This window comes from Chelonia mydas, chromosome 14, assembly GCF_015237465.2.
Source record: "Chelonia mydas isolate rCheMyd1 chromosome 14, rCheMyd1.pri.v2, whole genome shotgun sequence".
NCBI classification, from domain to species: Eukaryota; Metazoa; Chordata; order Testudines; family Cheloniidae; genus Chelonia; species Chelonia mydas.
The window spans coordinates 25,935,138-25,956,404 of record NC_051254.2 but is presented as its reverse complement, the minus strand read 5'-3'; the positions used below and the strand labels follow the sequence as shown (position 1 = coordinate 25,956,404).

Genomic DNA, 21,267 nt, shown 5'->3' with positions numbered 1-21,267 from the left:
CCAGCGCAGCAGTCTGGGAGCTGACCTTGTTAGTGAAAACAGAGGCAAAAAAAGCATTGAGTACATTAGCTTTTTCACATCCTCTGTCACTAGGTTGCCTCCCTCATTCAGTAAGGGCCCACACTTTCCTTGGCTTTCTTCTTGTTGCCAACATACCTGAAGAAACCCTTCTTGTTACTCTTGACATCTCTTGCTAGCTGCAGCTCCAGGTGCGATTTGGCCCTCCTGATATCTTTCCTACATGCCCGAGCAATATTTTTATACTCTTCCCTGGTCATATGTCCAACCTTCCACTTCTTGTAAGCTTCTTTTTTATGTTTAAGATCCGCTAGGATTTCACCATTAAGCCAAGCTGGTCGCCTGCCATATTTACTATTCTTTCGACTCATCGGGATGGTTTGTCCCTGTAACCTCAACGGGATTCCTTGAAATACAGCCAGCTCTCCTGGACTCCCTTCCCCTTCATGTTAGTCCCCCAGGGGATCCTGGCCATCTGTTCCCTGAGGGAGTCGAAGTTCTGCTTTCCTGAAGTCCAGGGTCCGTATCCTGCTGCTTACCTTTCTTCCCTGCGTCAGGATCCTGAACTCAACCAACTCATGGTCACTGCCTCCCAGATTCCCATCCACTTTTGCTCCCCCACTAATTCTACCCGGTTTGTGAGCAGCAGGTCAAGAAAAGCGCCCCCCCTAGTTGGCTCCCCTAGCACTTGCACCAGGAAATTGTCCCCTACGCTTTCCAAAACTTCCTGGATTGTCTATGCACCGCTGTATTGCTCTCCCAGCAGATATCAGGAAAATTAAAGTCACCCATGAGAATCAGGGCATGCGATCTAGTAGCTTCTGTGAGTTGCCGGAAGAAAGCCTCATCCACCTCATCCCCCTGGTCCGGTGGTCTATAGCAGACTCCCACCACTACATCACTCTTGTTGCACACACTTCTAACTTAATCCAGAGACACTCAGGTTTTTCCACAGTTTCGTACCGGAGCTCTGACAGTCATACTGCTCCCTTACATACAGTGCTACTCCCCCACCTTTTCTGCCCTGCCTGTCCTTCCTGAACAGTTTATAACCATCCATGACTGTACTCCAGTCATGTGAGTTATCCCACCAAGTCTCTGTTATTCCAATCACGTCATAGTTCCTTGACATCACCAGGATCTCCAGTTCTCCCTGCTTGTTTCCAAGGCTTTGTGCATTTGTATATAAGCACTTGAGATAACCTGTTGATCGCCCCTCATTCCCAGTATGAGGCAGGAGCCCTCCCCTCACAGACATTCCTGCCTGTGCTTCCTCCCGGTATCCCGCTTTCCCACTTACCTCAGGGCTTTGGTCTCCTTCCCCCGGTGAACCTAGTTTAAAGCCCTCCTCACTAGGTTAGCCAGCCTGCTGGCAAAGATGCTCTTCCCTCTCTTCGTAAGATGGAGCCCGTCTCTGCCCAGCACTCCTCCTTCATGGAACACCATCCCATGGTCAAAGAATCCAAAGCCTTCTCTCCGACACCACCTGCGTAGCCATTCGTTGACTTCCACGATTCGACAGTCCCTACCCAGGCCTTTTCCTTCCACGGGGAGGATGGACGAGAACACCACTTGCGCCTCCAACTCCTTTATCCTTCTTCCCAGAGCCACGTAGTCCGCAGTGATCCGCTCAAGGTCATTCTTGACAGTATCACAGCTCTGTGCAATGTATTCATACATTCATAGATCCCAAGGCCAGAAGGGACTATTGTGGTCATCTAGTCTGACCTCCTGTGCAACACAGGCCAGCGAACTTCCACAAAATAATTTCTAGAGAAGAACTTTTAGAAAAACATCCAATCTTGATTTAAAAATTGTCAGGGATGGAGAATCCACCTCCTGGCTAGCAGGGGGGCACCACACTCGAGCATAATAAACTTAGTGTTTTTTGGGAACTCTGCAGTTGTGGACTTTGTTTATGTACTTCAGCCTAGATGCAAACTGTGCGTGACCTATCAGGTATAATTCGCAGCATTTGTGTGCGTGTCCTACCAGGTATAATTCGCAGCAGTTATGTGCGTGTCCTCTCAGGTATAATTCGTAACACTTTGTAGATACTACTGATTGTAAACAAGCCACCCCTTAATCTTCTCTTTTTCAAGATAAATATATTGAGCTCTTTGAGTCTACCACTATAAGGCAGGTTTTCTAATCCTTTCGTCATTCTCGTGGCTTTTCTCTGAACTCTCTCCAATTAATCGTATCCTTCATAAATTGTGGGCACCAGAACTGGACACAGGATTCCAGCAGTGGTGTCACCAGTGCCACATACAGAGGTAAAATAACCTCTCTATTCCTATTTGAGATTCCCCTGTTTGTGCATCCCAGGATCACGTTAGCTCTTTTGGCCATCACATCACACTGGGAGCTCATGTTCAGCTGATTATCCACCATTGTTACCCAGGGTTTTCAGAACCCAAAGCAATGGTAACTTACTTGTTTCACTCCAGGTGATGTCAGGAATAAATCAATGGGAACACAGTAATTCTGTCTGATGAAAGATTAAGACAAGTAAGCATATTATTAGGAAGAGACAGGAAATAGTAATGGGGGATTCAGTCATTAGAAACATAGATAGCGAGGTTTGCAATGATGGGGAGAACCACATGATGACTTCCCTGCTGGGTGCGAAGGGTGCGGATCTCTCAAGACATCTAGATAGACTTCTGTGTAGTGCTGGGGAGGAGCTGGTAGTTGTGGTACATGTACGTACCAGTGATATAGGGAAGGATAGGAGAGAGGAGGCCAAATCTAGGCGGCTAGGTAAGAAATTGAAATCCAGGACCTCCATGGTAGCATTCTCTGAAATGCTTCCAGTTCCACGTGCAGGGCCAATTAGGCAGAAAGAACTGCAGGGTCCCAATGCTTGGATGATACAATGGTGTAGAGAGGAGGGATTTAGATTTATTAGGAACTGGGGAACCTTTTGGGAAAGGGGGAGCCTATACAGGAAGGATGGGCTCCACCTAAACCAAAATGGAAGCAGATTTCTGGCACTTAAAATAATAAAGGTTGGAGAATAGTTTTTAAAATATGGGCTGGGGTAAAGCTGACAGGTACGGAGAAGCATGTGGTTCAGACAGAGACATCCCTTAGGGGAGGATCTATTAATGGAGGTTCTCTATGTCCTAATAAGGAGGAGAGTATGGAAGATAAAATACGGGTAGAATCTCATGAGAAATGGTCAAATGAAAACAAGTCCCTTTCAATTACATTAAATAATGGCAGACAGCTAAAAAGTGACAATTTTAAGTGCTTATATACCAATGCTAGAAGTCTAAATAGTAAGATGGGTGAACTACTGGATGCAAGTTATCTGGACCTGCTGATTTAAAAATATTGAACTTTGGTAGCTTCTCTTTAACATCCTCCAGAGATACTAGTGAAATGGAAAAAAGAGTTATCATCATTATATGATGAAAGTGTATCATCTGTTTTTTCCCTCTAAATACAGAACAGAAATATTTATTGAACACTTCTGCCTTCTCTACATTATTAACAGTTCTAACATTTCCCTCTAGTAATGGACCAATACCATTGTCATGATTCTTTTTATGCCTAATATATTTTTAAAACTCCTTCTTATTGTCCTTATCACTGATAACCATAGATGTCTCCTTTTGTCCCTTTGCGTCCCTTATCAATTCTCTGCAATTCCCAATTCCTGATTTATTTTCCTTACTATAATCTTCCATTTGTGTGTGTGTGTGTATATTTATATATATATATATATATATATATATATATATATATATATATATATATATATATAGCTGCCTTCACTTTCCCTCTAAACCAGGTCAGTTTTTTTTAACCAGCACAACCTTATTCCTCACTTGTAGGATTGTGGCTTTTTGGGTATATAGTAAGGTGTTCTTAAACGATTTCCAATTATCATTCACATTTTTCTCATTAAATTCTTCCTCACAACTGACTTGGCTCATAATTGTTTTCAGCTGGTCTGGACTTTATTCTGTTTGTACATTATAAATGGGATCAAGCCATGATCACTTATACCTAACCCACAATTAATTTTTAGTTCTATGATCAGTTCCTCTTTATGAATTAGGACAAGGTATAATAAAGAAATTCCCCATGTTGGCTGCAACACTTTTTGAATTAGGAAACTGTCATCTGTATTGTTTAGAAATTCCAAGGATGTTTTAGTACTGGCAGCATGAAACCCCCAGTATATGTCACTCAAATTGAAGTCCCCCATAATCACTCAGCCTTTTCTCCCTACCTATTATAGATAGGTGCATAAGGAGGTAGTCATCTTGTTCCCTAATGTGATTTGATGGTCCATTGCAGATATCAACTAGTACCCCATCTTGTGCTTTGCTGTTAAACCATTGATCCTTAATAATTCAAGATAATTTTCTTCCAAGTTATCAGTGACTCCAAAACAGGAAATGCCATTTCTGACATAGAGTGCCAGTCCCCATCTCCTTTTGCCCACTTGATCTTTCCTAAATAGGTTATAACCACTGATTTTAACATTCCAATTGTGCAAAGCATTCCACCAGGTTTCAGTAATACCAACTAGATCAAACTGATGCTCATAAATGAGAAATTCCAGTTCCTCTTGTTTGTTACCCAGGCCCCTAGCACTGGTGTACAGAAAATTTAAGAATTTCTTCTCTTCATGTCCTTTAGTTTCCTGATTAATTTTTTCTCAACATCTCAGTTTTGAGCTAAGTGCTCATATCTTCCCTCATAAGATCATAAGAACATAAGAACAGCCATGCTGGGTCAGACCAATGGTGTATCTAGTCCAGTATCCTGTCTTCTGACAGTGGCCAATGCCAGGTGCTTCAGAAGGAATGAATAGAACAGGTAATCATCAAAAAGAAAAGGAGTACTTGTGGCACTTAGAGACTAACCAATTAATCTGAGCATAAGCTTTCGTGAGCTACAGCTCACTTCATCGGACGCATACTGTGGAAAGTGTAGAAGATCTTTTTATACAAACAAAGCATGAAAAAATACCTCCCCCCACCCCACTCTCCTGCTGGTAATAGCTTATCTAAAGTGATCACTCTCCTTACAATGTGTATGATAATCAAGTTGGGCCATTTCCAGCACAAATCCAGGTTTTCTCCCCCCCCACACACACACAAACCCACTCTTCTGCTGGTAATAGCTTATCTAAAGTGAGCACTCTCCTTACAATGTGTATGATAATCAAGTTGGGCCATTTCCAGCACAAATCCAGGTTTTCTCCTCCCCCCCCCACCCCACAAACCCACTCTCCAGCTGGTAATAGCTTATCTAAAGTGACCACTCTCCTTACAATGTGTATGATAATCAAGGTGGGCCATTTCCAGCACAAATCCAGGGTTTAACAAGAACATCTGAAGAAGGGGGGGGGGTTGGAAAACAAGGGGAAATAGGTTACCTTGCATAATGACTTAGCCACTCCCAGTCTCTATTCAAGCCTAAGTTAATTGTATCCAATTTGCAAATGAATTCCAATTCAGCAGTCTCTCGCTGGAGTCTGGATTTGAAGTTTTTCTGTTGTAATATCGCAACTTTCATGTCTGTAATCGCGTGACCAGAGAGATTGAAGTGTTCTCTGACTGGTTTATGAATGTTATAATTCTTGACATCTGATTTGTGTCCATTTATTCTTTTACGTAGAGACTGTCCAGTTTGACCAATGTACATGGCAGAGGGGCATTGCTGGCACATGATGGCATATATCACATTGGTGGATGTGCAGGTGAACGAGTCTTTGATAGTGTGGCTGATGTTATTAGGGACACCTGTGATCGTGTCCCCTGAATAGATATGTGGTCACAGTTGGCAACGGGCTTTGTTGCAAGGATAGGTTCCTGGGTTAGTGGTTCTGTTGTGTGGTATGTGGTTGTTGGTGTTCTGTAAAGTAATTTAAATGAAAATCCAGGATTATAACTGGAATGCAGGGCATTAGTTACCAAGTGTTTGTAACTTCACTTTCATGTGTTTAGGAAATGCTGAATAGTTATTGAGACTTTTTTCTGTATTGTAGTTTAAATAAATTATAAAACAATTGAAACTGATGTGATTATATTGCATTACTTTGACAAACAAAATATGCAGAATTTTGAATTTTCTGGCGCAGAATTTTGATTAATTGTTTTTGGCGCAGAATCCCCCCAGGAGTAATCAGTGGCTATTAACTAAGGTGGTCAGGGATGCAACCCCATCCTCGGAATGTCCCTAAACCTCTGACTGCCAGAAGCTGGCCCTGGATGACAGGGGATGAATCACTGAATAATTGCTCGGTTCTGTTCATTCCCTCTGAAGCACCTGGCACTGGCCACTGTCAGAAGATAAAAAGACAAGAAACTAGGCTAGATGGACAGTTCTTATGACAGTACACAAATTAAAAGGACAAAAACCGACTGGTCAGTAAATGAAGAGCAATAATGTTTCACAAACACAAAATAAAGAAAGATGATGATGACCAAAATTACTCAAGATGACTGATTGATGACTGAACAGAAAAGGAAGTACAGGGCCAATCGCATACAAGAAAAAGAAGGACAATGACGACCAACTGAACAAAAACAGAATAACCCCAATGACTGGTTGCAGAAAAAGGAGGAGGATGACAATAACCACCAAAAGAAGAAAGGCTATGACAATGAAGATGACCAAGCATGAAAGGCTAGAGAAAGACAATCAATAAAAGGACAAGGATGACAACGATGACTGAATACAAAATAGAAAATGATATTGGTGACAGGCCACAAAGAGAAGAATAAAAAAGCATAATTTTGACCACTAAGCAGAAAAAGAAGAGAGAAAGGTGACTAGAAACTTTAGTGGATCATCATGGAGGTTTCTGAATGTGACATGGAGTGGGAAGGCAAAATGCATTCTGCTATAATTGTATAAAGCTCGGACTTTTCAAGAGTGCAATGATAGTGGTATGATCTTGTATTTCCTAGTTTGTGTGATTTTGACTTGGCTGCCATTTGTCCTTTGGAACTTTAATTGTTTTCTAAGGAATTTTTTGTGTAATTTTTGTAATATTGGATATTTGAACTACATTGTGTTGCTATTAGTGAGGACCACTGAAGTGTTGCTGAATGGTTTATAAAGCACTTGTTATTGTTTATTAGGCAAGGGAGAGCTACCATAACTTTGCATTATTGCATTAGGGTTGTCTGGACATCATGTTGGTAACCCTGGTTGGTTACTGTTGATTTTTTTGTAGTAAGGATGATACAGAGTTGTGAGTGGGTTTGGGTGTGTATGTGTGAGAAGATGATGTATGTAGCTATATGGCCTTATGCTTTATTTTGTTGTTTTTGTGGTTTTGAGCTGGACATAAATTACCCGTAACAACCTGAAACGGTTTGTAGCAATTTTTTCTGTATGTTTGAATTTTGCTGGATTCGTTATGTTTTAAACCTGAAGACACTGTAAAGAGGACACAGAGACCAACTGTAAAGTTTCAAGTTGCCCACATGTGGTCCATCAGGCTGCTCCTCATGTCACCATCCCCATCACAAGTTTGGCCCAATAAATATGGATTGGTCAGACTGAGACTCTCAGGTAATTTGCTGTCTGGGTCTGCTGCACTTTTTCACATGACATTGCATTGTGATATCATTCAGTTTCTCTCCACTGTCCCCTTAGGTGTCTTTTGACATTATTTCCTACAAAAAAATATCTGTTCTCTACTTTTATCCAGAGGTGTTAGATTTCAGACCATTGAATCTCATTTTGTTATTCCCTGCCCATATTTCTAACCGTCCCGATCCTTCTGTATCCTGTGTAAAATTCCATTTGCCCCATCTCTCAGTCATGAATAATCATGTTTAATAAAATCAGGTCTTACACTAATCTCTATGACTCCTCACCAGATACCTCCCCTTCCCAAAGTTACCAGTGTATAGGTTTAGCATCATGCTGCACTGTGTCAAATGCCACACTAAAATGCAGAATTACTGCATTTTTGCCTCTAATGCCTCTAACCTTATTAAAAAATTCAATCATATTTGTTTGGCATTCACTTGTACTTTATCATCTGTGCTGCTTATTATTATTGCACAGCAAATTCATATCCTTTAGATGTTTGCAAATTTTTAAAAAATATATTTATTCCATTGTTTTGGAGGAAATTATATTTTGCTTACCAGATGGTAATTGTCAGGAAATTTTCCATTCTATTTTAAAGCAAAACTGTCTGTATAATTCTATCTGGAGTGCTGCTTGAAATGGCTTGAAAGAATAAAGCCATGAATTATCTCAGAGGGCTTTGGCATCTTTCTCCATACAAGAGGTCTGATTCATTCAATTGACAGGAATTCTGAAGCTAAAATCTGTGGAATTATTTGAAAATTTAGGGATAAGTGTTCAACTTATGTTTGATTGTGCAAATGTATCTTGTAAATTTACAAACCTTAATAAAACTCCAAAGCTAATGAGTACAACACGAAAGCCACTTCTGGTTCTTTGTATGCAAAGCTCTCTATAATCTTTATTTACTAGACACTGAGGACAGAATAAACAATAATTACAAAGCAAAGTGACAGAGAGTTTCACATTTTGTGCATTTCTTCAGTCACTTTGCAGCATGGAGACACCCTCACTCTTCTCCTTCAATCTTCTTGTGAACCTCTCGGCTTTTCACCCGGAGCTTATTGACCTGGGACTCCGCAATGTCAGCCCGCTCCTCAGCCTCTTCCAGCTCGTGCTGGATCTTGCGGAACTTGGTGAGGTTGACATTGGATAGTTCCTCCTGAGGATGGAGAGAGAGTTGTAAACCAAAGGTCTGAGGGTTCCCCTTTCCCTACATTTGGGACTTAATAGGATGTGCTTGTTTGCTGAGGGGACGGGGAAAGCCCAGACTGTTACCCACTTATCATTTCATATCTAAAATCTAAGCACAGACCTTCATACTCTTGCCCTTTTCTAATTCTTTTTTTAAAAAATCACTAAAAACTAATTGAAAATAGATTTCTAAACATTTTGGATTGATTTTTCTTTAGGTTTATACATTCATTTATAACTCCTTTTTCCTAATCAGGCCACATTAATGCAGTAGTATATATTATTTTAAATACAGATAAATGACAGTAAACACATATTTGTTACCAATAATATGCTTGGTGATAAATACAGAAATGAAAGCATCCAATTTAGGAAAGCGACAGCATTCTAGTTTGTGAGTCTTTCAGGTCAGCAATTCCACAGGCTTAGAGTTCAGGGTTAGACAATCAGAAATTATTCTTCCTCATAACAAAAAACTTAGGACACACCCAGCTTCTACCAACTGTAATGAGGTGCCCCATTCAAAGGGAGAGGGGAAGAAGGTGGCATTGAATTAATGGAGCTTGTACAGTATTAGAGGCTCTCTAACCCTATCACATAGGATGGAATCGAGCAAGAGATGTACATTTTCACTATGTGTGTGCATGTATTATATAGAAAGACAATGCTAGTAGTTTAATTGTAATGTGAATTTATTATAAGGGGGTTTCTCCATCCCATGCGTACAGAAACCCTGACCATGGGCAATGAGTTACCACAAACTGGCAGGGCTAGTATCAGCTGAGCTCAGTCTGCTGGTGGGGCTTGGCCCTGCTAGTTGGTATGAGCATATCCCTTCCCCAGAAGGCTTTCTCTTGGGGTTGGGATTCAGTGGCCCCTTTTTGACGGTTCCCCAAAAACTGGGAGATGGGGAATGTAGCCAGACACCCACTGAAGCCAGTGGGCTGGGAGCAGAGAGGTCATCGGGTCCCCCAGAAGTGCCCTGTGGTCAGGGGGAACTGGGACCTGGGAGTAGGTGTGAGACATGGGACAGAAAGCAGCACATCAACATGGGTCATGGGACATCATACCAAGAAGGGTAGAGGCAAGACATGGGGTAAATAGGGGTAGGGCCATTTGGGGGCAGCATATGGGGTTAACGGGGAGCAGCAGTACATTGGGAGAGAGGCAGCAAATGGGGGAACAAACTCTGTATACATCAGCAATCTGTATCAGTTAGTCACCAAAACCATGGCCACAGTCATAGCAAAAGCTATTAAGAAGTCAAATCAGCATGATCAAAATGGCCAGCTAAGTTTAATCACTCTCTTCCTCTTCTCCTCCCACCCCAGCTCAATTTAAAAGAATCAGTGGAGTTCTATTAATTATATAATTATATACATTAATATAATGAGCAGAGGGATGCTGCTCTTCTCTTTGGTGAAGAGATCCCTGTGAAGGACTTGGAAAACACCAATATTATTTTATGACCATTATATGTTCATCTGTTTGTTTGGTTGTGTTTGTGTTGGTTGCTATATGATTACTAAAGGGTTAAACCAGGCCTGGCTCACATGTAAGCAGGATGAGTTTCAGCACCATTCACCAGTACTTAAAGTGGGTGTCAGTTCCTCTGAAGTTTCCCTCTAATCATGCTGAGTTCAACATCCTGGCTTGGTACAGAGGAGTTGGTAATCCAGACAGGAAACTGAGGCAACAGGGCTTAGGAGTCGGGCGGGGGGGAGGAACTGAGCAACGGCAGCACAGGGAAAGAGGGTGACACAGGGATTGTGGGAAATCAGGCTGTGCCCACTCCTATGCCTAGAAAAGGGGGTGTCTGGATAAGCTGAGCCTATGTACGTTTTGGGTAACATAGCTCTGCATGTAGACTGTTGTGTTAATAACCATTTGCTCTTGTTACTTTGTGTTCCTTCTGCTGAGATTAAACAATATATTGTTTTGAAAAGGCTGTTTTCTGTCCTTTGTGTGTGCACCGATCACAGCTCCTGAACAGAAGACTTGCAAGGCAGCTGACTGGGTCAGGCCTGATGAAGAATCTGTTGGTTGCATTACTGTACCCTGGGACCCAGTCTGGGAGCAGGAGAATCTTGCAATTCTGCTGCAGAAAGGTGAAGTTTCAAGGCCTGTCAAGGGGGTTGCACTCAGACAGAGCACAAGGGGTCAAAGGTGCAGTTAGCCCTGAACTGTGACAGTCCAACAGCTGTGACATCCGAGAAGATTCCCAACCAGCCTATCAGAACGTAAGTTTGAACTAAAAAAAAAAAAAATCCATATCCCCACCTCATGTATTTCAAGTAAAAGAGGTAAAATAGCTGCTTCCTCATCTCTCGATCCTACGTGATCTGTAGTAGCAAACAGAGCCTGCATCTCCAACCACGTCTAAGTGATATATGCAGATCAGGTAGTGTGTCACTATGGAATTATGAAAGCTGTTAAACTTAGTCAGATCTTTTATTAACCTACAAAAAAGTGATAGAGAAACAGTCAGAGTTCCTCACTAAGCTCTGCACACGTAAGTATTTGTTAATGAAAGCCAAGCATTTTTACCAAAGGAGACTTAGAAAAGGTATATTCTGACATCCCCAAAACATTCTGCAATATCAAAGGATGCATATCCTCCCTCCTCAGAATGATACTTACAGATTCCTCAGCTTGTCTCTTGTAAGCTTTCACTTTCAGTTGTAGTTTGTCTACCAGGTCCTGGAGCCTGAAAACATTCTTGCGGTCTTCCTCAGTCTAGGAACAGTTTGTAATGGAAAAAAGTCATTTCATTTCCAAATTATTTGTCTATTTCCTTCATATTATACAGTGAAAGCAATGTTCCATATAAAACATTTTGATAAGTATATAAGATGGATAATAAAGATTATAATGGATATTTTAACTTTCTCTTTCAAATGATTTCCTGGTGAACTCTGTTTTTCCATAGTATTACTGTTAACTGTCTTACTGTTTGAGAAGGACAATAAAAATTGCCCCCTGCAGGTTCAGGTACAAACAATTCGTGCTCCCCGGAGAAGGATGTGACAGCACAAAGGGCCTCCCTCCTTACCTGATAGGTCAGTTCCTTTACTCTTCTCTCATACTTGCGCATACCCTTGATAGCATCAGCACTGCGTTTCTGCTCATTGTCAACCTCACCTTCCAGCTCACGCACCTGAAATGAGAAACGGATCATTGAGTTTCATTGTGACTACACATAGGAAATGCTCCTAATTGCACAAATTTGGGGAATACGCACTCTGGCTTCCAGTTTCTGGATTTGCTTCTTGCCACCCTTCAGTGCCAGCTGCTCTGCCTCATCCAGACGGAGCTGCAGGTCCTTCACCGTCTGGTCCAGGTTCTTCTTCATTCTTTCCAGGTGAGCGCTGGTGTCCTGCTCCTTCTTCAGCTCCTCTGCCATCATGGCCGCCTAGTGAGTAAAGAAAGGAAACCGGTCCAGAAAACCAGCCATTTCAGGTGCAAACACAGCCATGTTCTCCAAAGAAAGGTGCCTTCAACTCACATCAGTGATTGCCTTCTTGGCCTTCTCTTCTGCATTACGCGCTTCCTGAATTGTCTCCTCCATTTCACTCTGGATTTGGGAAATGTCTGTTTCCAGCTTCTTCTTCGTGGTGATCAGACTGGTGTTCTGTTTAATAACAATAGATAAGACGTGGTTACAGTTAGTCCCAAAATATTGACTCTGGAGCAGGAACTGAATATTTGTGTTTAATGTACAGGTTACTATTAACATTTTACTGCTGCAGAACTCTCCTCCAAATGTATCATCCCTGCAGGACATTGACAGCTAGTCAGTGATGTGCTGTGAATATTTTAAGAGCTCTCACTAACATTACCTCCTGCCCTCCCAGCTTGTGACAAACCCTATGTGCCAATTGTTGTAAATCTGGTCCATTCCAAAACAAAATAATCACTCTATAGAAATACTTCCTGAGCCCCAGGGGATGGCAGAGATGACTTTAAAGTATCCAATGATGGAAACTGTATAAGAGACAGGAAAGCCACTCCCGGAGCCTCTGAGACACTTGCCCCCTCCATCACATCACTGCAATTATAACCTTCGTCATCCCTGTGTCGCCTTCAACACAGCAACATGAGGAAAACCAAAGAGGGCCTTGCAGCTTCTTGCTTTCTGTTTAACAAAGGTCCATCCTATGGACATTGGCGTAAAGGCCATTTCAAGAACAAAAATCTTCTAAACACCCCCTAGTGCTGCTCTTTGGAGCAGGGTACCTACAGAGCAGTCTCCTGCTTAGGGGTTTGTGGGATTTCTTTTCACACTAGACCCTGACCTGGGTGTGCAGGAGCTGAACTCGTTCACTTGCATCCAGAAGCTCCTGTTCAGCCACTTTCCTGGCCCTCTCTGTCTGTTCCAGAGCTGCCCTCAGCTCCTCAATCTCGGCCAGCATCAGGTTAGCTCTGCGCTCAACCATGGCCACCTGCTCCTTCAGGTCTTCTTGGCTTCGGAGAGCATCATCCAAGTGAATCTGGGTATCCTGTAAAACGAGTGAGAGAAATTACCTGGAGGCGCAGACTCCTTGGCATGCTGAAAAGACCAGCTGAGCTATCGCACTAGGCATGTGTGGCTTAGTGTACCTTGAGCACTCCTTGTGTGTTTCGCAGATTCTTCTGTGCCTCTGCAGCCAGGCGGCTGGCATGGCTCAGCTGGATCTCCATTTCATTCAGATCCCCCTCCATCTTCTTCTTTAGCCTCAGGGCTTCGTTTCTGCTCCTGATCTCAGCATCCAGGGTGCTCTGCATGGACTCCACAACTCTGACATGGTTTCTCTTCAGCTGTTCAATTTCCTCATCTTTCTCAGCAATCTTCCTGTCAATTTCAGACTTTACCTGGTTCAGCTCAAGTTGGATGCGGAGGATTTTGCCCTCTTCATGTTCTAGTGAAGCCTTAACAAGAGCAAGTGAAGGGTCAATAAAGGGACAAAAATAGTTGTTTCCTTCCACATAAAGTGTTAGATGCTCCCACAAACTGGAATGTAGTGCTGTGGGTAGCATGGGCACTGAGTACATAGCTTCCAGCACAGCATGTGCTGTCCTCCTGTCCCTGTGAATTACTCCACCGTGTTTACAACAGGATACAGCTCCAAGGTTTTCTGACTCTCTCTTTGTAAAGCAGTGACTAATGGCATGTGTACCTCAGCTTCCTCCAGAGCGGACTGGATTTCTGATTTCTCTTGCTCAATCTGCTTCTTCACTTTCTCCAGCTCATGGATGGTCTTTCCCCCCTCTGCAATCTGCTCCGTGAGGTCAGAAATCTCCTCTGTTGGGTTACAAACAAATAACGCAATCAGACAAAGGGCCCAAAGAGAGAGAGGCTCCTTAGCAATGCCACAGGCACAGACAGATTCACTTTAGAGTGTTGACAAGCTTTCCAGAAGCCCCATGTTAGGAGAAGAAATCCGGGGACTTACGCTGCAAGTTCTTGTTCTCACGCTTCAGAGTTTCAAGTTGATCCAAGGTTTCCTCATAAGCATTCTTCATCTTAAACAGCTCCGTGCTGAGCGAGCGAGACTCCTTCTGGGAAGCTTCCAGTTCAGCCTGCGTTTCCTCGTATTTCTGCTTCCATTCTGCCAGAACCTAAAGAACAACAAGACCTTAGTCTAAGCAACGGAGATCACTAGCGGATGCTCCATCCAACACCCACAAGGCTGAAATACCTTATCGAAATTCTTCTGCTTCTTATCCAGAGCTGCGCAGGCAGCATTAGATCTTTCCACATCAATCATCAGGTCCTCCACTTCATTCTGCAGCCTCTGCTTCGTCTTTTCAAGGGAAGCACATTTGGAATTCACCGCTTCGACATGTTCTTCAGCGTCCTGCAGACGCTGGGCAAGCTTCTTCCTGGAAGATTGTAAATACAGCTCCCACTTAGTGAGTAAATACGGCTCCCATTTAGTGAGCAATATGGGAAGAAATCTGTGTGCAGCTGCTCTGGGATTCACGAGAGCAGAAGTCACCTCTTCTGGGCTGTGACCCCAGTGCACACACAGATCAGGTCCTTTCTCAGTTGCTCTTATCCAATTCATATACAGTACATTGTCTCCGATAATCCATCTGCCATCAGCTCACACACATTATCGACCGAGTACAGGGCCTCTCTCAGTCTTTCTAAACCTAATGAGCATGTTTGCCATTTTCCAACCCATACCACTAAATGGATATTCTGCATGTCCTCTAATCACCCTCTCCAAAGCACATCCTTGGCCTCTTCCAGTCCCATCCTGAGCATATCACTAGCCTCTTCACATTTCCCCATTTAGTTCTTGGCCTCTTCCAGTCCTCCATCCCAGCACATACTTGGCCTCTTCCAGTTCCTCTGTGCGCTGAATGGCATCCGTCTCGTATTTGGTTCTCCACTGGGCAACTTCACTGTTGGCCTTGGACAGGGCGCGTTGCAGCTCACCCTTGGCTTCCTGCTCCTCCTCATATTGCTCCCGGAGCAAGTCGCAGTCATGGCGAGCAGACTGCAAGGCGTGGGCCAGTGCGTTCTTAGCCTGGAGACACAACAGGAGTAGCACAGTGATGTAGCTAAATATCCTGAGGATCCTCCTGACAGTGAGCTCTGTCAGACTGTGGAACGCTATCCTGGGGAAGTGGTGCGAGATTCGATGGATGCAAATTTAAAGCTGGGACAGAATAAAATATTCTTAAATATACTGTAGGGAACAATCCTGCATTGGCAGGGGCTGGGGAGGACCTTTCCCCCTCTGTTCTCTAGCGTGCTATGGTTTCATTTGAGGTTAAAGCATTTTGCTCACAACAAGAATCCAGCTTCACAGAAAAGGCTTTGGAAAAATCCTCACCTTTATCTCCTCCTCTAGATGCCTCTTAAGTTCCTCAATCTGTTGGGTAAATGCCTGTTTGCCTCTTGAGAGCTGAGAAATCAAAGTATCTTTTTCCTCTACCTGGCGTGCAAATTCACCTAAAAAAAGTGAAAATGAAATAGGAGGGATTTAATTTCACTGACTGGAAAATGATATAGTCATTTATTAACTACAAATGGAAATACTTTAAAGAAAAGCAAATAACCTGAGTTCTCAATTCATCCAAGTCATAGTTCGAGATCTTCTAATAGCAGGTGGATATTGGCAGGGGCTGGGGAGGACCTTTCCCCCTCTGTTCTCTAGGGTGCTATGGTTTCATTCTAATAGCAGGTGGATATGCAGTTTTTCCATAGGATGGCAATTTCGTCCCTTTTGCACCTCATATCTCCTCCTCTCAAAATATCTACATCAAAAAACATGTATGCATCTTACCTGATTCTGTCTGTAGACGAGCTCTTTGACCACTGAGGTCATTGATCGTACGCTGATGCTCTTCTTCCTTTGTCTTAACCTCGCTAAGCTGATCTTCCAGAGTGCGGCACATCTTCTCAAGGTTTGCCTTTGTGTGAAATGGACAACAAGAAAGAGGATAAACACATGGGCTCTTCAGCATTCTGAGATCATTGAGATCTTTGTCATGACAAACACATGTGGGCTCAATTAGTGAGGAAACCTCACCCGTCATGAATCTGTGTGCAAAAATGTGTCCAAAAGGTAAAATGAGACACACTTTGTAGGGGAAGGGAGCAAAGAGGGGGCCTGGGGAGAGAGGGACAGGCTGAGACCTTAGTGGAATAGGACAGAAAGTATGGTAATGGGAAGCAGACACAGGATGGTAGAGGTTGCGTCAGCCCTATTACCACCCCAGGAAGGTCCCTGGTATCTCTCCTCTGCAGACTGCCCAAGAAGCCTCTCCAGCCATCCCCTCTGATGTGACAAGTAGGCTCCTGCCTCCCTCCACCCCATCCCCAGTGCTCTGGGGTGCCCTGGGGCGAAGTGATTAAATAAGTGGCTATTTTCCACTGGCAGGAAATGTCACATGGAGCCACACAGAGCTTGACAATTGCGGTCAGGGCTATGGGGTAGGGTGCTGATCTGGGAGGCAGGAGCAGGCCATGAGTTCTAGTTCCAGGTCTTTTACTGACTGATGTTAATGTTCTATGCACTCCAAAGCCCTTATTATTGAACAAGGATTCATGCCCTGACTTTGGGAGTCAGGCAAATATAATTTCCCCCCATTCTACAGATGGGAACTATGAGGTTGTACAAGTCACTTCCAGCAGACTGTGGCATGGAATCCAGTGTGCTAACATGGAAAATACAAACTCCAGGCACTCTGCTTTGCAGAATGGATGTGGCAAGCCTATATGGTTGGCTGTGCTGTCTGTAACTGCTAGCCCACACTCCCCTCCAAAATCAGGAATACAACCAAGAAATCCTTACACCTAAACTTGGAAGGATTCGATTTTTATCAGTAAATGTCAATAATCATTGATGTCACCATGCACACAAATCAACATAAAAATTTCCATTGACAATAAACAAAATTTACAGATAGGAAAAGTCAGGAAAATGCTGCTTGAAAACTTCTTAGAGTTTGATTTAAGGCTTTTTATTTTGTATATTTTGACATGTGATGCTGTCAGTTTGTGTTTTAACATTGAAAAAGCTTTAACTTTTTGAATCTCAACCTCTACTGTCATTGAATAATTGTCTGATCCCCTACATAGTATGACCCCTCATAATTTTGTGAAAATGTGAAAATCTAAATACATAAAAATGCTTAAAACCCATAATTCTGTACAACTGTTAAAAATTAAATATATATAATTTTTTAAAAATGCTTCAAAATAAACATCAATATTATCCATCAAAATTATAAAAAAAATTATCAAATTCTGCCAACCCTACTTATACTTAGTATTCCTCAGTTGTATCACAAAGTTGTATGACCCACTGATAAAACGTGTGTGTCATCCCTCTCTAGAGGCTGGTCCACATAGAGGATAAGAGCTTACTATTGCTACCAGTTATTCATTTAGCTCAGGTTGCTGTGGATCTAAAGGTTTCAACCCTACTGATGACCATTTTAGGGGGATCAACATGATCACACTTGATGAAATTTCTGGTTTTTCAGTCTGCTTTATTAAAAAAAAACCCTAAAATTTTGCATAACACCATCTCCCTACTTTAAAAGAGCTTTACGATTGCAAACTGAAGCACTCAAAAGCTAAGTGATACCAGAATTAAGTTTGCCTCTCCATGGGCAGCGATAATTCTGGCATATTCATTGCTGTTAGAACATACTGAGTCAGACCAAAGTTCCATCTAGCCTAGTATCCTGTCTTCTGACAGTGGCCAATGCCAGGTGCTTCAGAGGGAATGAACAAAACAGGTAATCATCAAGTGACCCATCCCCTGTTCCTCATTCCCAGCCTCTAACAAACAGAGACTAGGGTAACCATCGCTGCCTATCCTGGCTAATAGCCATTGATGGACATATCCTCCGTGACTTTATCTAGTTAATTTTTGAAGCCTGGTATAATCTTGGCCTTCACAACATCCTCTGACAAAGAGTTCCACAGGTTGACTGTGATTTGTGTGAAGAAATACTTCCTTTGGTTTGTTTTAAACCTCCTGCCTCTTAGTTTCATTTGGTGACCCCTAGTTCTTGTGTTATGAGGAGTAAATAACACTTCCTTATTTACTTTCTCCTCACCAGTCATGATTTTATAGACCTCTATCATATCCTCTCTTAGTCATCTCTTTTCCAAGCTGAAAAGTCCCAGACATATTAATTTCTCCTCATACAGGAGCTGTTCCATACCCCTAGTCATTTTTGTGCCATTTTCTGAACGTTTTCCAATTACTATATATCTTTTTTGAGAAGGGGTGACCATATCTGCACGCAGTATTCAAGATGTGGGTGTTCCATGGATTTATATAGAGGCAATATGATATTTTGTGTCTTTTTATCTATCTCTTTCTTAATTATTCCCAACATTCTGTTTGTTTTTTTGACTGCCACTGCACATTGAATGGATGTTTTCAGAGAACTATCCACAATGACTCCAAGATCTCTTTCTTGAGTGGTAATAGCTAATTTAGACACCATCATTTTGTAGGTATAGTTGGGATTATGTTTTCTAATGTGCATTACTTTGCATTTATCAACAGTGAATTTAATCTGCCATTTTGTTGCCCAGTCACCCAGTTTTGTGAGATCCCTTTGTAGCTCTTCACAGTCTGCTTTGGAATTAGTTATGTTCACTAGTTTTCTATCATCTGCAAATTTTGCTACCCCATTGTTTACTCCTTTTTCCAGATCATTTATGAATATGTTGATTAGGACTGGTCCCAGTACAGACCACTGGGGGACACCACTATTTACCTCTCTCCATTCTGAAAACTGACCATTTATTCCTACCCTTTGTTTCCTATCTTTTAACCAGTTATTGATCCATGAGTGGACCTTCCCTCTTATCCCATGACAGCTTACTTTGTTTAAGAGCCTTTGGTGAGGGACCTTGTCAAAGGCTTTCTGAAAATCTAAGAACACTTGTTGACCCCCTCAAAGAATTCTAGTAGATTGGTGAGGCATGATTTCCCTTTACAAAAACCATGTTGACTCTTCCCCAACAAATTATGTTCACTTATGTGTCTGACAGTTCTGTTCTTAGTTTCAACTAGTTTGCTTGGTGCTGGGAGGAGGGAGGCCAGCCCTCTGTGAAGGAAGAAGTGGTTAGGGACTATTTAGAAAAACTGGACCTGCACAAGTCCATGGGGCCAGATGCATTGCATCCGAGAGTGCTAAAGTAATTGGCGGATGTGATTGCAGAGCCATTGGCCATTATCTCTGAAAACTCATGGTGATCGGGGGAAGCCCCGGAAGACTGGAAAAAGGCTAATGTAGAGCCAATCTTTAAAAAAGGGAAAAAGGAGGATCCTGGGACCTACAGGCCAGTCAGCCTCACCTCAGTCCCCGGAAAAATCATGGAGCATGTCCTCAAGGAATCAATTCTGAAGCACTTAGACAAGAGAAAAGTGATCAGGAACAGTCAGCATGGATTCACCAAGGGCAAGTCATGCCTGATTAATCTAATTGCCTTCTATGAAGAGATAACTGGCTCTGTGGATGAGGGGAAAGTGGTGGACATGTTGTTCCTTGACTTTAGCAAAGCTTTTGGCACGGTCTCCCACAGTATTCTTGTCAGTAAGTTAAAGAAGTATGGGCTGGATGGAGGCACTACAAGGTGGGTAGAAAGTTGGCTAGATTGTTGGGATCAACGGGTAGTGATCAATGGCTCCATGTCTAGTTGGCAGCCGGTATCTAGCGGAGTGCCCCAAGGGTCAGTCCTGGGGCCGGTTTTGTTCAATATCTTCATTAATGATCTGGAGGATGGTGTAGATTGCACCCTCAGCAAGTTTGCGGATGACACTAAACTGGGAGGAGTGGTAGATACACTGCAGGGTAGGGATAGGATACAGAGGGACCTAGACAAATTGGAGGATTGGGCCAAAAGAAATCTGATGACGTTCAACAAGGACAAGTGCAGAGTCCTGCACTTAGGACGGAAGAATCCAATGCACCGCTACAGACTAGGGACCGAATGGCTAGGCAGCAGTTCTGCAGAGAAGGACCTAGGGGTGACAGTGGACGAGAAGCTGGATATGAGTCAAGAGTGTGCCCTTGTTGCCAAGAAGGCCAATGGCATTTTGGGGTGTATAAGTAGGGGCATTGCCAGCAGATCGAGGGACGTGATCATTCCCCTCTATTCGACACTGGTGAGGCCTCATCTGGAGTACTGGGTCCAGTTTTGGGCCCCACACTACAAGAAGGATGTGGAAAAATTGGAGAGAGTCCAGCGGAGGGCAACAAAAATTATTAGGGGACTGGAACACATGACTTATGAGGAGAGTCTGAGGGAACTGGGATTGTTTAGTCTACGGAAGAGAAGAATGAGGGGGGATTTGATAGCTGCTTTTAACTACCTGAAAGGGGGATCCAAAGAGGATGGATCTAGACTATTCTCAGTGATAGCAGATGACAGGACAAGGAGTAATGGTCTCAAGTTGCAGTGGGGGAGATTTAGGTTGGATATTAGGAAAAACTGTTTCACTAGGAGGGTGGTGAAACACTGGAATGCGTTATCTAGGGAGGTGGTGGAATCCCCTTCCTTAGAAGTTTTTAAGGTCAGGCTTGACAAAGCCCTGGCTGGGATGATTTAGTTGGGATTGGTCCTGCTCTGGGCAGGGGGTTGGACTAGATAGCCTCCAGAGGTCCCTTCCAACTCTGTTATTCTATGATTCTATGAAGTCAGGTTTACTGGCCTGTAATTGCTGGGATCACCTCTGGAGCCCTTTTTAAAAATTGGTGTCACATTAGCTATCCTCCAGTCATCTGGTACAGAAGCTGATTTAAATGATAGGTTACATACCACAGTTAGTAGTTCTGCAATTTCACTTTTGAGTTCCTTCAGAACTCTTGGGTGAATGTCAGGCAACTTATTACTGTTTAATTTATCAATTTGTTCCAAAACCTCATCAAATAACACCTCAGTCTGGGACAGTTCCTCAGATTTGTCACCTAAAAAGAATGGCTCAGGTTTGGGAATCTCCCTCACAGTCTCAGCTGTGA

At 42.9% G+C, this 21,267-nt stretch overlaps 1 protein-coding gene across 5 annotated transcripts in view; it reads right to left on the bottom strand.

The window, feature by feature from the left end:
- Positions 1–8,494: 8,494 nt before the first annotated feature.
- LOC102947197 (myosin heavy chain, skeletal muscle, adult) overlaps positions 8,495–21,267 on the bottom strand; it is a 30,940-nt gene continuing 18,167 nt past the window's right edge. For all 5 annotated transcript variants that reach the window (XM_037913488.1, XM_037913487.1, XM_037913489.1 and 2 more), the window contains 13 exons: positions 16,062–16,188; positions 15,609–15,727; positions 15,103–15,299; positions 14,463–14,646; positions 14,217–14,382; positions 13,941–14,065; positions 13,384–13,692; positions 13,080–13,283; positions 12,290–12,415; positions 12,026–12,196; positions 11,837–11,941; positions 11,425–11,520; positions 8,495–8,752 (listed from right to left, as the gene is read on the bottom strand). In XM_037913488.1, coding sequence (XP_037769416.1) covers positions 8,600–8,752; positions 11,425–11,520; positions 11,837–11,941; positions 12,026–12,196; positions 12,290–12,415; positions 13,080–13,283; positions 13,384–13,692; positions 13,941–14,065; positions 14,217–14,382; positions 14,463–14,646; positions 15,103–15,299; positions 15,609–15,727; positions 16,062–16,188 — 2,082 coding nt within the window. In that variant the 3' untranslated portion in view covers positions 8,495–8,599. The remainder of the gene's footprint in view (positions 8,753–11,424; positions 11,521–11,836; positions 11,942–12,025; positions 12,197–12,289; positions 12,416–13,079; positions 13,284–13,383; positions 13,693–13,940; positions 14,066–14,216; positions 14,383–14,462; positions 14,647–15,102; positions 15,300–15,608; positions 15,728–16,061; positions 16,189–21,267) is intronic.